This window comes from Chiloscyllium punctatum, chromosome 36 (genome assembly GCF_047496795.1).
Source record: "Chiloscyllium punctatum isolate Juve2018m chromosome 36, sChiPun1.3, whole genome shotgun sequence".
In the NCBI taxonomy this organism is placed as follows: Eukaryota; Metazoa; Chordata; class Chondrichthyes; order Orectolobiformes; family Hemiscylliidae; genus Chiloscyllium; species Chiloscyllium punctatum.
Window position 1 is genome coordinate 45,466,847 of NC_092774.1, and position 24,757 is coordinate 45,491,603.

The following is a 24,757-nucleotide window of genomic DNA, read 5'->3' on the forward strand; positions in this document are numbered from 1 at the left end:
CTATTCCCTCCCTGACCTCCTTCAACATCCATCTGGTCCTGGCAACTTACCGACTTTCAAGGATTCCAAATCCCTAACACTTCCTCTCTCATTACAATTATTTTCCTCAATATTTCATACTGCTACTCTTGGAGTATCCCTATCCTTTATGAATACAATGACAAAATATTTATTTAAAATTCTTCCCAGATGCCCAGCATCATCACGCAAGGTCACCCATTCATCTTAGGTCATGATAGGTCCCATCTTTTCTTTAACTATTCTTTTGCTCTTTATATACTGGCAAAACATCTTTGGGTTTTTCCTTATCTTGCTTGTTAATGTTTCTTTTCATGCCCTCCCTTTGATTTCCTTCATTCTTTTCCGATCCTTGTATTTTCTATCCTTTCTAAGTTTGCATTTATTCAACACCTTTCCAAAACTAAAGCATTCCCATGCCAACTAGATATCCTGACCCAATCTAGTCCTATTTACCAGCACTTGGCCCATATCCCTCCAAACTCTTCCTATTCATATATCCATTCAAATGCCTTTTAAATGTTGCAATTGTACCAGCCTCCATCACTTCCTCTAACAGCTCATTCCATACATGTACTACCCTCTGTGTGAAAATGTTGCCCCTTAGGTTCTTTTTATATCTTTCCCCTCTCACCGTAAACCTATGCCCTCTAGTTCTGGACTCCCCACCCCAGGGAAAAAAACCTTGTCTATTGAACCTGTCTATGCCCCTCATGATTTTATAAACTCTATAAGGTCACCTCTCAGCCTCCCACACTCCAGAGAAAATAGCCCCAGCCTATTCAGCTTCTCCCTATAGCTCAAGCCCTCCAACCCTGGCAAAATCCTTGTAAATCTTTTCTGAACCCTTTCAACTTAACTCTATCTGAAAACTTAACAGAATAATAGATTATTTTCCTACTAAATATGAACCATTCCAATATAATAAATTCCCATAAACACTCCCTTGATGGAGAGAGAGAGAAAAAGACGGGCATGTACTGCCGCTTCCAAACCTTGCTTCAAGATGCCAGCAACTGCTACCAAATACTAAAATGAAAAAGTTTAGCGGCTCTGTGGTTAGCACGGATGCCTCACAGCACCAGCAATCCAGGTTCGATTCCAGCCTCGGGCGACTGTCTGTGTGGAGTTTGTACATTCTCCACGTGTCTGCGGGGGTTTCCTCCGGGTGCTCCGGTTTCTTCCCACAGTCCAAAGATGTGCAGGATTGGGTGAATTGGACATGCTAAATTGCCCATAGTGTTAGTTGCCTTAGTCAGGGGAAATGGGTCTGGGTGATTGCCGTGGACTTGTTGGGGGGAAGGGCCTGTTTCCATACTGTAGGGAATCTAATCTAAAAAATGTGCTGTGGCGAGTCTGTTTAATATGTCGTACCACAGCTTCATTCCTTTTGAAGTGCTCCCCCTGCCCCGGCTTCTCAATCCTCAGCGGCAATGACAGCGAGGAGCTTTCTTAGAAGCACAGGGTCCCGACAGTGTGGCAGGAGGCCACTCAGCCCGTTGAGTGCACACCGCCCCTCCATTCAGCACCCTACCCAGCCCCGTCACCCTGCAATTCCCATGGAGGGGCTGTGAATTGCCCGCGCTAAATTGCCCATAGTATTCAAGGATGTGTAGGTTAAGTACGTCAGTCAGGCGTGAATATAGGGTAGGGAATCTGGTTGGGTTACTCTTTGGAGGGTCGGTGTGGACTTGTTAGGCCGAAGGGCCTGTTTCCACACTGTAGAGATTCTATGCAGTCTGCACATCCCTGGGCGATGGGCAATTTGGCATGGCCAAACCACCTAACCTGCACATAGCACAGGACCTTTGACCCTTGATGTTGTGCCAAGCATTTATCTTAATCTAAGACCAACCCAACCTAATATCTTAACGCCCCTCAATTCACTGCCATCCATGTGCTTGTCCAGCAGTCGCTTAAATGTCCCTAATGTCTCTGACTCTACTACCACCGCTGACAGTGCATTCCACGCACCCACCACTCTCTGTGTAAAGAACCTACCTCTGACATCTCGCCTATACCCTCCTGCAATCACCTTAAAATTATGACCCCTCTTGACAGCCATTTCTGCCCTGGGGAAACAGCCTCTGGCTATCCACTCTATCTATGCCTCTCATTGCCTTGTACACCTCTATCAAGTCACCTCTCTTCCTTCTTCTCTCCAGTGTGGAAAGCCCTCGCTCACTCAATCTCTCTTCATAAGACAAGCCCTCCAATCCAGGCAGCATCCTGGTAAATCTGCTCTGCACCCTCTCTAAAGCAACTACATCCTTCCTATAATGAAGCGACCAGAACTGGACACAATATTCCAAGTGTGGTCTAACCAGGGTTTTAAAGAACCGTAGCAAAACCTCTCAGCTCTTAAACTCAATCCTCCTATTAACAAAAGCCAAAACACCATATGCCTTCTTAACAACCCAATCAACTTGGGTGGCAATTTTGAGGGAGCTATGTACACGGACCCTAAGATCCCGCTGTTTCTCCACGCTGCCAAGAATCATGTCTTTAACCCTGTATTCAGCATTCAAATTCTTTGGACTGTGGGAGGAAACATCTCCAATCAACATCTTTGGACTGTGGGAAGAAATCAGAGCACTGAAGGATACTGTTTATAACATATATTAAATATATTGATTAGGAAACTGTAAACCAAGTTTACAGAGATAGGTGGGAAGGCAAGTGGTGAAGGTTGACACAGGAAGTCAGGAGAGGGATATGGACAGGTTACGTGACTGGACAAAACCTTGGGCAGTTGGAATATAATGTGGGGAAATGTGATGTTATGCACTTTGGCAGGAAAAATGAAGGATCTGAATATTATTTAAATGGAGAAAGACTGCAGAAAGCTGTAGAACAACAATGAAATTGGGACGCCTCATCCATGGTATCACAAAAAGCTAGCATCTAAGTATTAGGAAGGCAAATACAATATTGGCCTTTATCTCAAAGGGAAATGGAGTATAAAATTAGGGAGAATTGCTTAAACAACAGAAGGCATTCGTCAGTGAACAGATGGAATACAGTGAACAGTTTTGGGCTCCTTGTCTCAGAAAGGATACACTGCATTGCAGACAGACCAGAGAACATTCACTAGGCTGATACTAGGTATGGAAGGACTCTTATGAGGGGAGGTTAAGTAGATTAGGCTTGTATTCAGTGTGTTACAGAACAATGAGAGGTGGCCTTTTTTCTTAAGAATCCCCGCAGTGTGGAAACAGGCCTTTCGGCACAACAAGTCCACATCGACTCTCTGAAGAGTATTGTGAGGTTTTTTTTAGTTTAGCTGACACAAGATGGTTGAAAAAAATTGTAGCTGATTTAATACAACTCAAATCATACCTTCACAGCATGGAAACTGTCCGATTTGAAATTGCCTATTTCAATATGAAATTAGATTAGATTAGATTACTTACAGTGTGGAAACAGGCCCTTCGGCCCAACAAGTCCACACCGCCCCGCTGAAGCGTAACCCACCCATACCCCTACATCTACATTTACCCCTTACCTAACACTATGGGCAATTTAGCATGGCCAATTCACCTGACCTGCACATCTTTGGACTGTGGGAGGAAACCGGAGCACCCGGAGGAAACCCACGCAGACACGGGGAGAACGTGCAAACTCCACACAGTCAGTCGCCTGAGGCGGGAATTGAACCCGGGTCTCAGGCGCTGTGAGGCAGCAGTGCTAACCACTGTGCCACCGTGCCGCCCACAATGGAAAGGGAAAGCTTGTCCCATCTTCGATGAGGCCTGTTACATCATTATAATTGCGTGTCAGACTCGACACATACATTTGTGCAATAACAGTGGTTTAAATGTAAGTTAAAGACATTGCAGACTTCTGCAGGTCGTCAGCCTTGGATGCAGAGATTGGTATCAATAAACACTCTAGGACAACTTGATGAGCACCTAGTACCAGTTAGTTTGAAGTTTGTTATTTAGTATAGATTCGAAGAAAAGTTAGACCACAATAATCGAGACTTGTTACGCAATTGTCATGACATATTAAATACACCATGTTGAAATGATAATTGCAACTGACGAACTAACATTAAGGGATTCAAGTGAATTTCCTTTAAATAAATAGCTACAGGCAGTAAAGACGTGCTTTCATTCAATCACCAGGGAGATTAGAACAACAAGAAAGCATAAATAAGATGGACCTCTGAAAAAGAGTACCAAGAGACAATTAACATAGCAAGGAGGGCAGAAACAACTGTGAGACAGAGTCATCATGACCGTGAGAAAATAAGCTCTCACAACCTGACTGACAGCCGAAAGAACAAAGAAAGGATGACAGAGAAAGATTATAAGAGAGAGAGAGGTCATGTCTTGTAGAACCTTAAAGAGTCCAAATAATGACTGTAAAAGTGATAGAATTTCGTTCCTATCAATTGGATTTGAATAGATGCTTTCTTATTTAGTAAGGAGAATGAGTATGAAAAGTATTTAAAATATTGACAATAAAAGCCATCCTGGTATTAAAACTTCTGTTGAAATCATCTTACAAATATAAGAAGTTGTAAATGACAGAGAGACTGTCTTTGTTTGACCTTTGCTCCCAAAATTGTCAGCTTTGTCACAGAATTGTAGTATTATGTGTAACTATGAGTAACTTTAGATTAGAGCTGATATTACAACTTTATAACAATTAGTAGAAGTTAACGTCCTTTCTAACCTTCTGTATTAAGGTTAGCACTGATGATAAATTGCAGAACAGAATTTGAGAAGTCATATGTAACAAGCAAACATATGATGTAGCTGACAAATATCTGGGATGGGATAGAACAATTAGTGTTGGAATGTGGTCCATAACATGTATTGTTAGAGCACAAGTACAGGTGACAGGGGTCTGGCAAACATCACAAGATAATGGGAGGGCCGAGGGTTGTTCATGAAGATGTCCATCATTGATCATGTATTCACAGGATTGGATATGTCGGTCAGAGGGTGTGTGGCAAGCACCGATGTCAATGTAGCACATCAATGTTGTAACGTGGAACATGAAAATATAATGTAGTTGACTGGGAGAGTCAGAGGGTCCTAGAGACATAACCCATGCTGTGTTGGTAAGAAGCTCGGTTAATGCTGCTGAGTATGGAACTCAAGACTTCTCTTTAAAATCCCTCCCCAGCAAGGTGCATAATCTCAGAACAAAGTGTTGCCTATTCACAATAGAAAGGTGAAAGACTGTTTTCTCTCAGCCGGTTGTGAATCTGTTGAACTCTTAAACCACATGGGGGTGTTGAAGCCAGTTCACTAAATAGTCAAGAAAGACAGATTTTTAATCAGATGATTAGATTAGATTACTTACAGTGTGGAAACAGGCCCTTCGGCCCAACATGTCCATACCGCCCCGCCGAAGTGCAACCCACCCAGACCCCTACATCTACCCCTTACCTAACACTATGGGCAATTTAGCATGGCCAATCCACCTGACCTGCACATCTTTGGACTGTGGGAGGAAACCGGAGCACCCGGAGGAAACCCACGCAGACACGGGGAGAACATGCAAACTCCACACAGTCAGTCGCCTGAGGCGGGAATTGAACCCGGGTCTCTGGCGCTGTGAGGCAGCAGTGCTAACCACAATGCCACCGTGCCACCCACAGTAATGAATCAGTAATGAAATGAAGGGTTAATGGAGAAAGATAGGAAAATGAGGTTGAGGATTATTAGATCAGCCATTCTGAATGTTGACAGGTTGAATGACCTACTTCCACTCCTTTATCTTATAGTTCTCTGCAGAGTCTGTTAAGATGGTGGTTGCACATGTCTCTAGTTGTTCAGGGTATAAACTTGTACTGCAAGTACTCCAGCTCACACTGAAGCCCTGCTTTGTGTCAAACTCTAGGAGAAAACATAATCTTTTTGTTTGTGGCTTTAAACAGAGGAAACTATGACGGGCTGGAGCATATATTTCAACATTTGTCAGTAAAATGGATTCATTCAGGACAGATAACAGCGGTGAGAGTGTCACACAGAGTAGTAAGAAACAATTCAGTGTGTGATGAAACTATGGCTTTGAAAGGTGTACTTTGTCCTTCTTTTTTCTTGAAGAGAGGTTTTAAGCCAGGTGATGAGTTGTCTATTTGAATCTAATAAAGTTAACGTCTTCTGAGGACTTGGGTTGTCTTTCAACAGTGTTGGAATAACAGAAGCAGCTTGAATGGGTGCAGTCAAACTCCTATAAAACCAGGATTGATAGTTTTACAGTAGAAGTTGCTACTCTGTCTCTATCTATCTCAGTTTACTCTTGCTTGTTTTCGTCCTGGACAGGAGAATTGCACGTGCGATGATCTATTTTACTGAATTTGCCTTTGCCAAGGGGGTGTTTATGTGATGTTACTATTGAAACAGTTGCTGTTTTGTAGTTAAATAATCTGTCATTTTGCTAAGTTGACCTATAGGATTAAGTTATACCAATTTCTTCATTCTTTTGGTTATTTTAACTATAGAAAGACCCTGTACAGACAACAAGCAAAACTAATGTCATTTACAAAATACCTTGTAAGGATTGTAACAAACACTACATTGGACAAACAGGCCAGAAAACTAGCCACCAGGATACATGAACACCAACTAGCCTCAAAAAGACATGACCCTCTCTCACTAGTATCCTCACACATGGATGAGGAAGGACACCACTTCGACTGGGTCAACACATCCATCCTGGGACAAGCCAAACAGAGACACAAACGTGAGTACATAGAAGCATGGCATTCCAACCGGAACACTATCAACAAACACATCGAGTTAGACCCCATCTAATCTACGCCCCCTGAGAAAAGGAACAGGAAGTGACTTCACAACAGGAAAAAAACATCACCACAGGAAACCGACCCAAAGAAGCCCAAACATATAAATAGAAAGCAGGAATTTTCAGCATTGCTTCGCCCAGAGGCCCACTGAAGATGCTGCCTAGTAGGGTAATGAAACGTCTGGAAATGAACTTTCCAACTTAACAAGCAAACCTACATCCAAAACCTCAAGCTGAGCTACAAATCTTTTTAAAACTCGCTAACTATAGTATATGAAGAAAGTGTGTTTTGCTTCAAGACCAGTAAAACTGTATCCAGAGTACAACACTTGGTATTTACCTCTAAAATAAGAAAAAGTTAGGGTCTAGGCGATCTTCTTAATATATTTTGAGGGGGTTGGACCAGCTCATAACAAGTGTCAGATTTGCGAGTGGGAATGAGCTGAGGGATCAATATGTTTGCTCTGAAAAGGTATCAGGGAAGAAAATATAGAAAGATGTTTTGTCCAGAACTGAGACTAGATGATCACATTGTCATTAGAATTAGGACAAAGGGTTCCATGTGTCCTTCACACTTGTTGGAGGTGAGGATAGACATTAGGTGCAGGAGTAGGCCATTCGGCCCTTTAAGCCAGCACCACCATTCATTATGATCATGGCTGATCATCTACAATCAGTGTCCTGTTCCTGCCTTATCCCCATAACCCTCGATTCCGCTATCTTTATGAGCTCTATCCATCTCTGTTTTGAAAGTATCCAGAGACTTGGCCTCCACTGCCTTCTGGGGCAGAGCATTCCATATATCCACCACTCCCTGGGTGAAGAAGTTTCTCCTCAACTCTGTTCTATATGGCCTATCCCTTATGTTTAAATTGTGTCCTCTGGTTTTGGACTCACCCATCAGCGGAAACATGCTGCCTACCTTCAGAGTGTCCAATCCTTTAATAATCTCATACGTCTCAATCAGAGAGGAGGTGGGAGAGAGAGGGAGCCCTTCAAAAGGAACTAAGTTTTCTTAAAGATAGTAAAAACACTCAAGTCCAGTAACGTGTAACACAAAGCTGATTTATTTTACATGGCGAAAGTGAGGACTGCAGATGCTGGAGATCAGAGTCTAGATTAAAGTGATGCTGGAAAAGCACGGCAGGTCGGGCAGCATGAAGCAATGATGAAGGGCTTTTGCCCGAAACGTCGATTTTCCTGCTCCTCGGACGCTGCCTGACCTGCTGTGCTTTTCCAACACTTCTCTGATTTATTTTACAGTTACCCAGAATATATAACTGAGCTGGACAGTCAGCAGACATTACATGAGTGACTCAGACAATGCTCAGTGAGCAAAGGGCACTGGATGTGGCGCAGATGAATTGGCGAAATGGGTTTGATAGGGTAACAGACAAGCGGGTTGTTCTTAAGCAAATGGTGTTGATATTAAGGAAAATGGAGCATCAGGATTGAAAATTTAGCCAAAGACAGAAAACAGAGAGTCATCTTAATGGATATTTCTGAGATGGAAACGGTGCTGTTCCCATGGTCAGTGCTGGGAGACCATTGATCTTAAGATAGAAAAATGATGTGGGCTGAATCTATGGGCAAAAGATCAATTCCCAGAGATTAAAAACAGGGAGTATTCTTAATACACAAATTAGTAAAGAAGGCAGGGAGATATCTGATTGTATTACATAATATTTGTTCTGCTAAATTCATTCTATAAGTTTTAGAAATAACTCATTGTACATGAAATTGTCAAGACCAGGATAGAGGGAGATGATTCTAAATTATACCTTAGTTTATTAATTGGCAGGTTTGACCGTCTAGAAGCAGCAGTTTTAATAACGGAGAAATAAAAGTTGAGCAGATTCTCTGTCCTCTACTGTATCTTCTATGGATCTATCAATCAGTGTAAACATCTATGTCCTGAGTGTCCACAGTCACTTACACAAGGTCATCTGCTGGATGGATCTTCAGGGGCCCTGAGCTTGATCTTCAGTGTCTTCATTCCTGACTGTTGCCTTACATCAATATCCGTCACTTTTTCATCCAGCGCTGGCTCTTAACTCTTCTTTGTCTAATCTGCTGGGTATTGGCAGGAAGCGAGGCAAAGTTATCTGGAATTTGTCTTCTCTACGATTTACAAGGACACATTCCCCTGGTTCCCAGCAGTTCCTTTCCTTCAATCATTACCTCATTAGCACTTCGCTCTGCTAACTGATTTTAACTCTGTCATAAAAAACACACTATTACCTGATGTTGTGAGATTTTTAACTTTGTCCACCCCAGTCCAACACTGGCACCTCCCACATCACATATATTCCCTCTAGTTTGAGACTCCCTTAACCTGGGAAAGAGACCTTGGCTATTCACCCTATTCCGTGGCCCTCATAAACCTCTAAAAGGTCACTTCTCAGCCTCCGACACTCCAGGGAAAATAGCCCCAGCCTATTCAGCCTCCCCCCATAGCTCAAACCCTCCAATATCGTTGATTTGGAGATGCCAGTGTTGGACTGGGGTGTACAAAGTTAAAAGTCACGCAACACCAGGTTATAGTTATATAATATCCTTGTAATTCTTTTCTGAACCCTTCCAAGTTTCACAACATATTTCCCAGAGCAGGGAGAACAGAACTGATTGCAGTTATCTCAAAACTGGCCTAACTAATGTCCTCTACAGCCCGAAGTTTCACAAGTATATTTCTGAACGTCACACATTGAAACATAATCGACCATGCAGTCTGTTTTAAGTAACTCTAAATACAGAGCAGGAACTAAAACAGACAACCTCGTTTGTAAGAACCAGCATGTTCATCTCTAGCGCAGCTCCCTGCTCGGATGTCTCAGCCCGGCCACGCCCCTCATTGATTCGGATGGGTTTGGTATTACAGCCACGCCCCTCATTCACTCGGACTGCTTGAGTAATACAGCCCCGCCTCCCATTCACGTCCATTGGCTGGTGTACCCACCCACTCAGTCCTCCAGACACGCCCCCTCGACCCTCCAGCCCCGCCTCCTCCATCTCGTCCGTTGCCCTGGTGCCGCGCTTCCTTCTCTCATCCCTCGGTCCGGGCGCGCCGCCACGTGCCCCGGAGCATGCGCAGTATCGGTACTGCTGTTCCGGGGGGGTGGGGGGGTCAGACGGAGCCGCCGAGACGTTGCCCTCGGGTGAGATTTTTCTCGGCGTTTACGGGGAAGGCGCTCGTGGTGGGCGGTTTCAGGAAACGCACCGGGAGGACGCCGAGTGCTCAGCGAAAACCGCCGCCAGACTGTTGGCTCCGGCGACATATGGTCAGTCTCTTTTACCGCCTCAGGCCTGGTTAACAACTGCCATTCTGTTGGTCGTGTTTCTGCGAAGGAGGGCGCATGCGCCGCGCTCCCATTGTTCGGAGGACCAGGTGCAGCCTTTCGGTCCTCCAGCCCCGCCCCCTTTCCCCTTCCACTGCAACAGCAACAGCAACAAGTAAAGACGTGCGCTGGTCATCGTGCAGATGGCTTATAGAGTCATAGAGATGTACAGCACGGAAACAGATCCTTCGGTCCAACCTGTCCATGCCGACGAGATGTCTCAACCCAACCTAGTCCCACCTGCCAGCACCCGGCCCATATCCCTCCAAACCCTTCCTATTCATATATCCATTCAAATGCCTCTTAAATGTTGCAATTGTACCAGCCTCCACCACTTCCTCTGGCAGCTCATTCCATACATATACCACCCTCTGTGTGAAAATGTTCCCCTGAGGTCTCTTTTATATCTCTCCCCTCTCGCCCTAAACCTATGCCCTCTAGTTCTGGACTCCCCGACTCCAGGGAAAAGATTTTGTCGATTTATCCTATCCATGCCCCTCATAATTTTGCAAACCTCTATAAGGTCACCACTCAGCCTCCACTCCAGGGAAAACAGCCCCAGCCTGTTCAGACTCTCCCTACAGTTCAAATCCTCCAACTCTGGCAAAAACCTTGTAAATCTTTTCTGAACCCTTTCAAGTTTCACAACATCTTTCTGATAGGAAGAAGACCAGAGTTGCACACAATATTCCAACAGTGGCCTAACCAATGTCCTGTACAGCTGCACATGACCTCCCAACTCCTTTACTCAATACTCTGACCAATAAAAGAAAGCATACCAAATGCCTTCTTCACTATCCTATCTACCTGTGACTCCACTTTCAAGGAGCTATGAACCTGCACTCCAAGGTCTCTTTGTTCAGCAACACTCCCTAGGACCTTACCATTAAGTGTGTAAGTTCTGCTAAGATTTGCTTTCCCAAAATGCAGCACCTCTCATTTATCTGACTTAAACTCCATCTGCTATTTCTTAGCCCATTGGCCTATCTGGTCCAGATCCCGTTGTAATCTGAGGTAACTCTCTTCGCTGTCCACCGTACCTCCAATTTTGGTGTCATGTGCGAACTTACTAACTGTACCTCTTATGCTCGCATCCAAATCATTATGTAAATGACAAAAAGTAGAGGGCCCCGCACCGATCCTTGTGGCACTCCACTGGTCACAGGCCTCCAGTCTGAAAAACAGCCCTCCACCATCACCCTCTGTCTTCTACCTTTGAGCCAGTTCTATATCCAAATGGCTAGTTCTCCATTTATTCCATGAGATCTAATCTTGCTATTCAGTCTCCCATGGGGAACCTTGTCGAACGCCTTACTGAAGTCCATATCGATCACATATACTGCTCTGCCCTCAGCAATCATCTTTGTCACTTCTTCAAAAAACTCAATCAAGTTTGTGAGACATGATTTCCCACGCACAAAGCCATGTTGACTATCCCGAATCAGTCCTTGCCTTTCCAAATACATGTACATCTTGTCCCTCAGGATTCCCTCCAACAACTTGCCCACCACTGAGGTCAGGCTCACCGGTCTATAGTTCCCTGGCTTGTTCCCCGCCATTCTTAAACAGTGGCACCACATTTGCCAACTTCCAGTTTTCCAGCACCTCACCTGTAATTATCGATGACACAAATATCTCAGCAAAAGGCCCAGCAATCACTTCTCTAGCTTCACACAGAGTTCTCGGGTACACCTGATCAGGTCCTGAGGATTTATCCACCTTTAACTGTTTCAAGACATCCAGCACTTCCTCCTCTGTAATCTGGACATTTTGCAAGATGTCACCATCTATTTCCCTACAGTCTATATCTTCCATATCCGTTTCCACAGTTACTACTGATGCAAAATATTCATTTAGTATCTCCCCATTTTCTGTGGCTCCACACAAAGGCCGCCTTGCTGATCTTTGAGGGGCCCTATTCTCTCCGTAGTTACCCTTTTGTCCTTAATATATTTGTAAAAACCCTTTGGATTTTCCTTAATTCTATTTGCTGACGCTATCTCATATCCCCATTTGCCCTCCTGATTTCCCTCTTATGTATACTCCTACTTCCTTTATACTCTTCTAATGATTCACTCGATCTATCCTGTCTATACCTGACATATGCTTCCTTCTTTTTCGTAACCAAACCCTCAAATTTCTTTATACCCTATACCTACCAGTCTTCCCTTTTACCCTGACAGGAATATACTTTCTCTGGATTCTTGTTATCTCATTGCTGAAGGCTTCCCATTTTCCAGCCGTCCCTTTATCTGCGAACATCTGCCTCCAATCAGCTTTCGAAAGTGGTTGCCAAATACCGTCAAAATTGGCCTTTCTCCAATTTAGAACTTCAACTTTTAGATCTGATCTATCCTTTTCCATCACGATTTTAAAACGAATAGAATTATGGTCGCTGGCCCCAAAGTGCTCCCCCACTGACACCTCAGTCACCTGCCCTGCCTTATTTCCCAAGAGTAGGTCAAGTTTTGCACCTTCTTTAGTAGGTACATCCACATACTGAATCAGAAAATTGTCTTGTACGCACGTAAGAAATTCCTCTCCATGTAAACCTTTAACACTATGGCAGTCCCAGTCGATGTTTGGAAAATTAAAATCCCCTGCCATAACCACCCTATTATTCTTACAGATAGCTGAGATCTCCTTACAAGTTTGTTTCTCATTTTCCCTCTGACTATTAGTTGTCAAAATGGGTTTGATAGGGTGACCATAAGGCATAGGAGCGGAAATGAGGCCACTCAGCCCATCAAGTCTGTTCCACCATTCAATCATGGCAGCATCAGGAGGTGGAGAAGTCAACGTTTGATTTCTCCACCTCTTGAGGCTCCCTGACTTGCTGAGTTCTTCCAGCCTCCTGTTTGTCTACCTTTTTTTTTAATTTATGACTTTTTAAATCAATTTCAAGTTCCATTGGCCATAGTAGGTTCTGAAAGCATGTCTCAAGACCATTAGACTGGGGTTTGGATTACTAATCCTTTGACATTGCCATTACACCACCCATCTCCCCATCCTCTACCTTGTATTCAAGCATGTGCAGTTTTGTTTTGTCTCTGCCATTCAATTATGGCAGCTATGTTTCTCAACCTCATTCTCCCTTTAACCCTTGATCCCCTTGATACTCAAGAAACTATCTATCTTGATCTTAAATATACTCAATGGCCTGGCCTCCACATCCATCTGTAGCAATGAATTGCAAAGATACATTACTCTCTGGCTGAAGACATTTCTCCTTATCACCGTTCTAAAAGGTCTTCCCTTCACTCTAAGACTGTGCCCTCAGGTCCTTGTCTCTCTTACCAATAGTATCATCTTCCCAGCATCTACTCTGTCCAGGTCAATCAGTATTCTGTATGTATCAATTAGTTTCTCCCTCATCCTTCTAAACTCCATCAAGTATAAACCCAGAGTCCTCAAATGTTCCTCATATGTTAAGCGACAAACAGATGAAAGCATTGTTAATAAGATGAAGCTACTAATATTAAAAAGTGTGCAGCAGCAGGATTGGAAGTCCAGTGAAGCGTGGAAAACAGAGTTACGTTAGTGGATATTTCTCAGTCTGGAAGGATGGAAATAGAGCTATGTCTGTGATTGGTGGTGGGACCATTGATCTTCTCAAGATAGAGAAGTGTTGTGGCCCTAAATCTGTGAAGCATAAGATCATAGTCCTCAACAACTTAAACTAGGGAGTGTTCTTGATCAGTGTGAACGCACAAATTAGTAAAACACGCAGGGAGACAACGTTAAATTTAACAGAACAAATACGATGGTTTGGTACATTCTTTAAGTTTCAGAAATAATGCAAGGTACATTAGACATAAAAGTGAAAACTTCAGTGGAGCAGAACAGTACAGAAGAAGAGGTTTCTAAATTACACCTTAGTTTATTAACTGGCAGGTTTGAGTGTCCTGGATCAGCAAATTCAACAACTGAGAAACAGGAGCTGAGCAGATTCTCTGTTCTTTACCGCCTGTGACTGTATTTTATCTCCCATTGAATCAGTTGTGAAGAAGGGTCACATGAAACATTAACGCTGCTTTCGTTCCACATATATCGCCAGATCTGCTGAATTTCCTCTCTTCTAAGTCTTGATCTGCAGCTGCTGTCAATTTTCCAAGCTCCATCATTAGCTGCTACTTCAAGTTGGACTAAATTGTCAAATTATCGAGCGCTTTATTGGGATTTCAACCCAGGGAGTAGGGAGACTGTGTGGGATGCTTTGGAGGAACAAGAGACAAAAATATTCCACAGAAACTGGAATTGTTGTATTTGTTTCTAATTTCACTGTTTTCAGTCGGTGACGAGTTTGCCATCACTTGGTGCAGGGGATTAGAAGAGGAGAGCGTACATCTGGAAATTCAAATCAAACATCAAGTCAAGATCTGACACGGTCACTCCATTCATCTGCAGCTGAACATCACTGGCCTCCAAATGTGGAAGGAGTTCTGCTTGAGGGGAATGGTTTCAATCATCTCTGACTGGGTAAGCTCAGCGAGAGACACAAACACTCTTGAGAGTGTTCCTTTAAACTGACTGAAGAAAGAGCATTTTTTCAATAGATATTTTTATTGAAAATTTAACATGTTTTTACAAGCTTACAGATAAAAAAAACACAAGTACAAGCACTAATATACAATTTTAAATTAAATAAATAATAACCAAAAGCTGTCAAACAAAAAGAAGAGATACAGAAAAAAAAAGACAAAACTCAACTAACTACTAATCTAACCTTTAGGTAACCAGAGCGTATAATAAAATATCTTACATTACTTAAAGAAGAATAAAAAAGGATACCATAGTAATTAAATAGTGAAGTACATGCTCAGAACGAATTAACATCAAGTTGTAATAAAGCTCGTATTCATGCGGGATTCCTTCCCCCAAGGGGACCTGGACCAGCCAGAACCACTACCACAACGAGATGAAAGCCCTTGACAAAATGGTGAAGAAAGAGCTTTAAGCAGTTACACAGACTGACAAACATCTGACTGTTCACAGCACATGTTCACTGTGTGGAGGAGAATTCAACTGATCATCCAACCTTGACAGGCACCCACACTGGCACCCATGAAGAAACCATGGAAATGTGGGGAGTGTGGGAAGGGATTCAGATTCCCGTCCTGGCTGGAAACTCATCAACGCACTCACACTGGGGCTGACACCATGGAGAAACCATGGAAATGTGGGGACTGTGGGAAAGGATTCAATTACCCATCCCAGCTGGAAATTCATAGGCGCAGACATACTGGAGAGCGGCCGTTATCGTGTTCAAAGTGTGGAAAGGGATTCATTGATTTATCCAGCTTACAAATACACCAGAGAATTCACACTGGTGAGAAACCGCTTATCTGTTCCAAGTGTGGGAAAGGATTTGCTCATTTATCTAGTTTACATGTACATCAGAGAATTCACACCGGGGAGAAACCATTCACCTGTTCCGAGTGTGGGAAGGGATTCGCTCAGTCGTCCAACTTATATAAACATCGAAGAACTCACACCGGGGAGAAACCATTCACCTGCCCTGACTGTGGTCGGGGATTCACTCAGTTATCCAGCTTACAGAAACACCAGAGAACTCACACCGGGGAGAAACCATTCACCTGCCCTGACTGCGGGAGGAGATTCACTCAGTTATCCAGCTTGCATTCGCACCAGAAAACCCACACTCGTGAGAAACTGTTCACTTGCTCCAAGTGTGGGAAGGGCTTCACCCAGTCATCTGCCCTGCTGACACATGAGAGAGTTCACACTCATGAGAGACCTTTTCAATGTCCAGACTGCGGAAAGTGCTATAAAAGTTCTGGGGAGCTGATGTCCCATCAAATTCTTCACACTGATGAGAGACCATTCAGGTGCTCTCACTGTGGAACTGGGTTCAGGCGGTCAACTCACCTTACTGTACACCAGCGTATTCACACAGGAGAGAGGCCATTCACCTGCTCCAAGTGTGGGAAGGGATTCACTCAGTCGTCTGCTCTGCTGAGGCACCAGCAAGTTCACGAATGACTTGGATTTTGAAGTTATTGCTGCTGTTAATCACACCCAGGACTAAACGTAGGGGTAATTCTAGGTTGGGGTAGGAATGTTACCCAGCTGCTGTCTTCCATGGTTAAGAGCTTCTCGACATCAAACACAAGCTCCTTTACAACTGGGTTTAGATTCAGCAAGAAAAACAGCAATGTTGGAAACGTTCAGTCAGAGATTGGGTCAAACTGGCTTCTGTTCCTGACTGAAAGTGAAGTGGCAGGTTCACGTTTCCAGTTCGAAAATGGCTGATCCTTATTGTGGAGAAAGTGAGGACTGCAGATGCTGGAGATCAGAGCTGAAGAAGGGCTTGTGTCCGAAACGACGATTCTCCTGCTCCTTGGATGCTGCCTGACCTGCTGCGCTTTTCCAGCAACACATTTTTCGGCTCTGATCCATATTGTCCAAGCATTAAAGATGTTTGTTGGTCATGTCTGATTCTCCCACTGTAAGGCGATAACAATAACAATTACATTTTAAGAAATAGCTTAAAAGATGAGAAGGGGTTTAGGGAAGGAATTTCAGAACTTGAGGCCTTCGCTGCTCAAAGCTGGGCCAATATTGTGGAGTGTTGTAGGCGGTAGGTAGGAAAATCAGAATCGGAGGAGTGCACTGGGTTCAGAGGTCGTAGGTTACAAAGACTATCTCTCATGAAAACAGTGACTGTCTCCCTGGAGCCTCAAGCACCACTTTGAAATGGATCAATACAGGACATGTCTACTGCCTTAGACAGGATGACAGGTAGTCATATCTGTGCACTTGCAACATATGCTTGATCTCCAACAAACTGGTCTGCAGCGGAGTGGGAACAATGATGTGATGTTGGGAGACAGGGTAGTGGGAACTCCACTTGAAGCACTCCAGCTTCTCAACCCTTAATCCCCAAGCAGCACCCGATGCACTGCCTCCATCTCCCACCCCTCCACTCGGAGTCTGCTCCTCTGTAGGTACAGGTGGAACTATCTTTATGGGACCGTCCAGGGCTCTGAAACTGAAGAGAGTGGAGACCAAAGGTATTTGAGCAGTGCCAGCAGGGATCTGAGCATCCTATCTGTACCTCTGAAACCACAAAGAAAGTAGAAGTAACAGAACGGGTATGCGCTGGAAATTGCATTCGGCCAAGGGATATTTGGCAAAATATCAAGCTTCCTTTTTTAAGGTGTATGTGTTGGAACAGTTCCAGCTCTTGTCCAAGCTCATACCTGAAGGCCATCTCCCTCCTTTGCTGATTTCATGTTGAAATATTTGTTGTTGTTTGGATGTGTTCTTTGGGACGGGTGGAACTTGAATGGGGCTTTTGTGGCCCAAAAATAAGTTGCTACGGTCCTATCCTCTCATTTAGAGAGAGACAGGACTGGTGGGCACCACATGGCAGGTGAGGAGAGAGAGGTTGAGAAGGAGTATCCTTCATGGTAACGTAAGCTGGTGTGGGAATTCCCCTATATTGCAAACCAGCAGTTCGGCCAACTGAGCTAAACAATCTCACAAGGGAAATATCTCTGCCCAATGAGACTGTTCAAGATTGCTGGAAAATTATTAGATCAGGTTGATTATTAATACCCAACTTGATTATTCCCTGCTTACACCTAAGTTAAGTAGAAAATTGCCTTTGTGTTTTGGATTGGCTAAACATAAGGGCACAGCAGAGAAAATACGCCAAGGTCGGGACATCCTGGGAGATTCAGTTTTCAAAAGCTTACTACAGTACTGCTAATGAGCTGAAAATGTGTTGCTGGAAAAGCGCAGTAGGTCAGGCAGCATCCAAGGAACAGGAGAATCGACGTTTCAGGCATCAGCCCTTCTTCAGTTTCCTGAAGAAGGGCTGATGCCCGAAACGTCGATTCTCCTGTTCCTTGGATGCTGCCTGACCTGCTGCGCTTTTCCAGCAACACATTTTCAGCTCTGATCTCCAGCATCTGCAGTCCTCACTTTCTCCTCCTACAGAACTGCTAATAGCTACAAAAAAATGGAAACTGTTTGAGAGTGCGAATACAGGAACATCAGTAAAATAAATCACCAGTAAAATAATTTCCAACAATGTTGAAATAAGAGGAACATAGAAGAATGATGATTACTCAGAATAGCATGAGATTCAGTGAGGTGAACTGTGAGCAGGCCCAGGAATGGGTTAATTGGTCACCATGTCTTCAGCTACCTGGACCCTAAGCTCTGGATTTTCCTCCATAAGTACTTATCTACTTCAATTTGTCCTGAAAACCTCTTGGTCCATGATTTTGGTCATCTGATTCAATGTGTCTGTGAAACATTTTATGATGTGAAAAGCGGTACTGAAATAGAATTTTCTTTATTGCTGTAGTTCAGTCAAACCACAAATATGGTTCAGGCGCAGCTAGTTTACTGAGATCTGAACACTGAGCAGGTGAGTCTGTTCAAATATAATTCAGACAGTCGCAGCTTGTGTCACAGTTCAGTGAGATCTGATCACCAAGTGAGTGAATAAATCTGTCCAAGAAGTGGAACTCAGACACAGCTTGTATCATAGCTCATGGCATCATAAACAGCACAGAAGACACCCTTCGCCTCATTGAGTCTATGCTCACCTGTCTACACCAAATCTGCTTCCCAGCTTTCGGTACATAACCTGGAATGTCATGACACTTTAACTGCTCATTCATTTATTTTTTAATGGTTGTGAGGTTTCTCACCTCCACTATCTCCTCAAGCAGTGCATTTCAGATTCCTACCACCCTCTGGATGAAAAGAAATTATTCCTCAAATCCCCTGTCAACCTACTGAGACCCTTCATGTTAAAATTATGCCCCCTTGTTATTGACCTTTCAACCGAGGAGGTTAGCTGCTTCGTATCCATTCATAGAATCCCTCCAGTGTGGAAACAGATCCTTCGGCCCAGAAAGTCCACACCAACCCTCCACAGAGTATCCCACCCAGACACATTCCCTTGTTACTATTCATTTACCCCTGACTAATGCACCTAACCTACACATCCCTGAACACTATGGGCAATTTAGCATGGCCAATTCACCAAACTGCACATCTTTGGACTGTGGGAGGAAACCCACGCAGACACGGGGCTAATGTGCAGACTCCACACAGACGGTTGCCCCAAGGCTGGGATTGAACCCAGGTCCCTGGCATTGTCAGGCAGCAGTGCTAACCACTGAGCCCCCTTGCCACCCTCTATCTTAAGCTCCCACACCCTCTCTTCATCACTAAAATGTTCCAATCCAAGCAATATCCTGGTGAATTTCCTCTTCAATGAGATCTGATCATTGAGCGAGTGAGTCTGTATAACTTTTAACTCAAATAAGCACAGCTTGTTAGAACAGATCTGAGAGGAGGAAGAACTGAACTAACCACTGGACTTTCTGTCCTCCAAATTCAGGACAAGGTGATTCTTTCTGAGCATTCAGTGTTACTAACCAGTGTAATGAAAGATAATTTGTTCTTATGAGTTGTGTTATTTGATAAAGTTGGAGTTGTGGGTCCACAGCTGGCAATCCGTAATTTTGTGATCCTATTCTCATATCTCACTTCTGTTTCACTTTTGATTTCCAAGTATTCCTTGTTGTGATCCCAGCTGATGTTATTACCAGACGAGTCAAATACCCAGACTGAAATCTGTCTTGGTAGATCATGGTTTGTTTTGGTTTTAATGAAGTTGTCTGTCATTGGGGAAAAAAAAGCATGTAATGTGGCAAATTTGGTTTTAACAGTAAAACAAGTTTTTAAGCAAAAGAAATAAGACTGTTTACTTGTACATCAAACTTAAAGATGTTGAAACACATGGAAACATGATCCCAAAAGCACTCCTTTACAAATGCCCATTCCACCTCTGCCCACTACCCAAAGCACCCCACATACAGTACTCACATTGAAGAAAATTGCTTTCCCTAACACCTCCATAGATTTGATTTAACTGTGACTTCCACTCCCAGTTCAGAAATTCAGGTAAGGTATTTTTGGAGCTTCCATGCACCTGACTGTAGACATTCACAACTTCAAATAACCTCTTCAGGGTTTTATTCAAACATTCGGTCTGGTCTGGAAGTATTACTAATCTCCTTACTCTAAAAGTAATCTATTCTTATGTCTTCTACCTTTCTCAGGAATACTGCTTTACCAGACACCTTAATTGAAGACACTTGCAGAACTGCCCCAAATAGAAACTAAAATTTAACCCCTCTTCGGCTGTGTGTTTTCTTTTACGTTTTTAATCAAAAAAAGTTCTGAAACTTCCGTCAGAAAGCTTAAGGTATGACTCAGTGTACATTGCGTAGTCATAACCTTTCCTATTCTAAACAAAAACCCATTTGTTTTCAAATTATTTTTCATGTAAATCACCAAGGCTACGAAAATACCTCTAAGTTAATCATTAAACACTCCAGGCACACAGAAAGACCCATATGCCGCAGAAACACAATTCAGAAATCCAAACTTAAATGGTATTAGAATATGTCACACACCCTACATTACAAGCTGCATTGGTTTCTTGCTTTATAAACATTGACTTCAAACAAATTGTTTGCACTTCACGTTAAAATGAATCTAATGTAGTCATTCAGTATTATTAACCATAACTTTCAGTTCTTTTTCCCACAATTTCTTTGTGTGCATCATATCTACAGCAGTTCTTTTGACTGTTTACTATACCTTCCCATATCCGAAGCATTTTAGAGTCATTGAGGTCTCCAGCTCTTTGGTCTATTGAGTCTGCAATGGTCAAAAGTAAGCACCTAACAATTCTCATCCCACTTTCCAGCACTTGGCCCATAACCCTGTATACCTTGGCTTTGCAAGTATACATCTAAATACTCTACTTCTTAAGTGTTATGAGGGTTTCTGCCTCTACCACACTTATCTGAAGGAGGGTTACACCACCTCTTCTCCTTCGACTTCTCCACCTCTTGCTGCTGCCTGGCTTGCTGTATTCTCCCAGCTTCCTGCTTGTCTACCACACGTAAAGGCAATGAGTTCCATAGTCCCACCACCCTCTGGATGAAAGAAAATTTTCCTCAAAGTTGATTTTTAAAATGGACTATCCCAACTGTAGTGACCCCAAAGGGACTTAACATACACTCCTGGGCAATGAATTACCTTTACATGGAGTGATCAGTGAGACAGAGTTTGATAGATGACAGTGGTGTCCTCTGGATTGGGAGAGTGGTGTCCTCTGGGAAATGCGGTCAATGCCCAGCTGCAAAGGGGAGAGCAGAAAGAGAGGGAGAATTATAGCAGCAGGCGATTCAACAGTGTGGAGCACAGACTGGCATTTCTACGCTGCAGATGAGACTCCAGGATGGTGTGTCGCTTCCCTGGGGCCAGGGTTAGTGTTTCCTGAATAGGTATAGGGCATTGTGAAGCTGGAGGGCCAATAGTCAGGACTGGAGGACAGCTAACGTGGTATCAAAATTGAAGAAAGATGGAAGGGATAAACCAGGAAACTATTGGTCAATGAGTTTAACATCTGTGGTCGGGAAATTATCCGAAAAATTCCGAGGGATGGAATTAATCTCTACTTGAAGGTCACCACGCCGCAGAGGTGTGGTTGAGCAGGAAGACCTTCACGGTAACCCCAGCCAGTGCATGAAATGAATCGGCACTGTTGGTGTCACTCTGCATTGCAAACCAGCCGTCCAGCCAACTGAGCCTGCTTTCAGAGCATTAATGTACAGAACAAACAGCAATGGACCCAGAGCCGAACCCTATGGTACACCACTGGACACAGGCTTCCATTCACAAAACACCCTTCCACCATCACCCTCTGCTTCCTCCTACTAAGCAAAATTTGGATCCAATTCCCCAAATTACCCTGGATTAATCAAGGACAGTCAGTATACCTATGTAAGGGGGAGATCATGTCTCACAACTTTAAGTGAATTTGGCAAGGGTGTGACTAGGCATGTAAATGAGGTTAGTGCAGTTGATATCGTCTACGTGGACTTCAGTTAGGTTTTTGTCAAGATTTCACGTGATAATCTGGTTAAAAAGCTCAGAGTCCATGGGATCCAGGGTAATTTGGGGAATTGGATCCAAATTTTGCTTAGTAGGAGGAAGCAGAGGGTGATGGTGGACGGGTGTTTTGTTAATGGCAACCAGTATACCTCTGCGGCGTGGTGACCTTCAAGTAGAGATTAATTCCATCCCTCGGAATTTTTCGGATAATTTCCCGACCACAGATGTTAAACTCATTGACCAATAGTTTCCACAGGGTTCGGCTCCGGGTCCATTGCTATTCTTTCTATACATTAATGCTCTAAAAGCAGGCTCAGTTGGCTGGACGGCTGGTTTGCAATGCAGAGTGACACCAACAGTGCCGATTCATTTCATGCACTGGCTGGGGTTACCGTGAAGGTCTTCCTGCTCAACCACACCTCTGCGGCATGGTGACCACCAGTTGGCTCTCATGCTCTCTCTCTCTCTCTCTCTCTCTCTGTAATAAGAGAGCAGCCCTCTGGGACTGTGGAATCTTTAACTTTTAATGATCTATATGACTTGGAGGTGCTGGTGTTGGACTGGCAAGGATGTTGAAAACAAAATCACACAACACCGGGTTATCGTCCAGTTATTTGGAAGCAATAACTTTCGGACTGCTGCTCCTTCATCAGATGGTTGTGGAGGTTAAGATCATGCTCACAGAATTTCTAGCCAAAGGAGTCCAGTGTCATGGAGATGTGATACAGTAAAACAATCTTAGATTAAAACTTCCATCTTTTATAATGGGATGTACTGGTTTCTGTTCTTTGATCTGTAAATCCCAGAACTACTTTTAAATTACATTCTCAAGATAGCTCAAGCTTTTTAAACAATAGGTGTGAAGTCTGTCTGTGTCCCAATGCTATGTCAGACTGACAAACTCTCTGTATAGTTTTACAGAGTTTTACATGGACTCATGCAGTTGTTGAGCAAAATAAATGGGCAGAATTACATTTTTTTTGCTCAAAAACTGCATGAATCAATGTAAAACTATACCAAGGGTTTGTCAGTCTGATAGCATTGGGACACAGACAGACTTCACACTTATTGTTTAAAAAGCTGAGCTATCATCAGTTAGGCGCCACTTAGTACAGTGAGAAGACCTGGGTATCAACCTTAGGAATGATGTTTTGGCTCTGGAAGGAGTTCAACGCAGGGTTTACAAGAATGATACCTGGACTTCAAGGGTTAAGTTATTAGGAGAGATGAGATAAGTTCGGCCTTTACTGTAGAATTTATAAGATTAAGGTGTGATTTAATTAAGGTCAACGGGTTATTATTTGGGAAAGACAGGGTTGACAAAGATAAACTAATTCCATTGGTGAAGATTCTGAAACCAATAGGCATAAGATTAAGAATTCAGACCAGACCATTCAGGAGAGATGTTATTAAAACACTTCTACATGCAAAGAGTATTGCTACATGCAAAGAGTATTGGAGGTTTGGGACACTCTTCCTCAAATGGCGGTCAATGCTAACTCAGTTGCTAAATTTAAATCTGAAATACAATTTTTTCGGAAAGGGTATCAAGGGATACAGGCCCAAAGCAGTAAATGGAGTTAGTTCACCAATCAGCCTTGATCTTATTGAATGGCAGAGCAAGCTCAAGTTGCTGAATGTCTACTTCTGTTCCTATTGTTACGATGCTGTTAATTAAAACCAAACACCCAGACAGGCTCGCCTCATCTCATAACTCTGTTAAAATATGAGTGCGTGACAGACAAATCCTAATTTCCACTATTTAAAGACAAATAACAATTTATTTTCCGAACTCTAATAGTGAACACTATTCAAAGCTATTATCAAACTGAACACTCTTCTTCGTAACCAATTGCTATATGACCCTAATTCCAAAAAAATGCTACTCCAATAACAAAATTAAACATTACAATAACTTAACCTCAAGTCCACACACTCTGTCTTCTCTGCTGTCTTCAGTTTTCCATCTGCTGATCTCCCTGGGTTGTCTTTCTTTTTACTGCTTTTACAGGAAAAGGTACCTATTGTTAGAGAGTGCCTTCTTATTTCTTTGAGTGCAAGATATTAAATGGGCAATTAGCTCTGACCAAACCTTCAAAATGCTCTGGTTTTATAACCTCCAAACATTGTTCCCTGTCATTGGTCCGATGTTGTCAAAACAATAAATTCAAACTTGATTGGGTTTTGGCAACCTGCACATAATTTAAACTAATTGGTTAAATTCTAATTGTTGTCAAAACAGCAACCAAAACTCAGGGATCCATTTACCAGCCAATTGTGACATGTATCTATTTTGGAACAGCTCGTCTTTCAGTCTTTCCATTTAGGCAGCTGAGCCTGTAGTTTAAGTTTACTTTAATATTCAGAAAACACTCTCTATTTTAAAGTGAACATGCACTCGTTTGACTTCATAACGCTATGTTCCTAAATGATACAAAATATGGTGGTATAAATATTGAGGAGAAAGCCTTAGACTAGAGGATAATATTGATGGACTGGTCAGGCGGGCTGAACAATAGCGAATGGAATTTTATCCTGAAAAGTGTGACATGATGCATTTTGGAAGGTCCAACAATGCAAAGGAATACATTTTGAATGGCAGGACCTAAGCAAGTACAGAGGATCAGAGAATGTGCATGTCCATAGATCCTCTGAGGCAGTAGGTCAGTTGGATATGATAGTTAAGG

At 43.1% G+C, this 24,757-nt stretch overlaps 2 protein-coding genes and 1 long non-coding RNA gene across 3 annotated transcripts in view; 2 read left to right on the forward strand and 1 right to left on the reverse strand.

Annotated features, from left to right (window-relative positions):
* Positions 1–7,824: 7,824 nt before the first annotated feature.
* Positions 7,825–9,727, reverse strand: LOC140461028 (uncharacterized). The gene is made up of 2 exons (XR_011954457.1): positions 9,556–9,727; positions 7,825–8,850 (listed from the first exon to the last, which is right to left on the reverse strand). It is a non-coding gene; the product is annotated as an uncharacterized lncRNA (long non-coding RNA).
* A 4,712-nt stretch (positions 9,728–14,439) lies between these two features.
* LOC140461022 (uncharacterized) overlaps positions 14,440–24,757 on the forward strand; it is a 36,338-nt gene continuing 26,020 nt past the window's right edge. Inside the window, exons 1-2 of the mRNA XM_072555810.1 lie at positions 14,440–14,594; positions 14,998–16,114. Coding sequence (XP_072411911.1) covers positions 15,180–16,114 — 935 coding nt within the window. The 5' untranslated portion in view covers positions 14,440–14,594; positions 14,998–15,179. The remainder of the gene's footprint in view (positions 14,595–14,997; positions 16,115–24,757) is intronic.
* Positions 14,487–24,757, forward strand: part of LOC140460076 (uncharacterized) — a 78,222-nt gene continuing 67,951 nt past the window's right edge. Inside the window, exon 1 of the mRNA XM_072554477.1 lies at positions 14,487–14,594. The gene's annotated coding sequence lies outside the window, so the exon portion shown is untranslated. The remainder of the gene's footprint in view (positions 14,595–24,757) is intronic.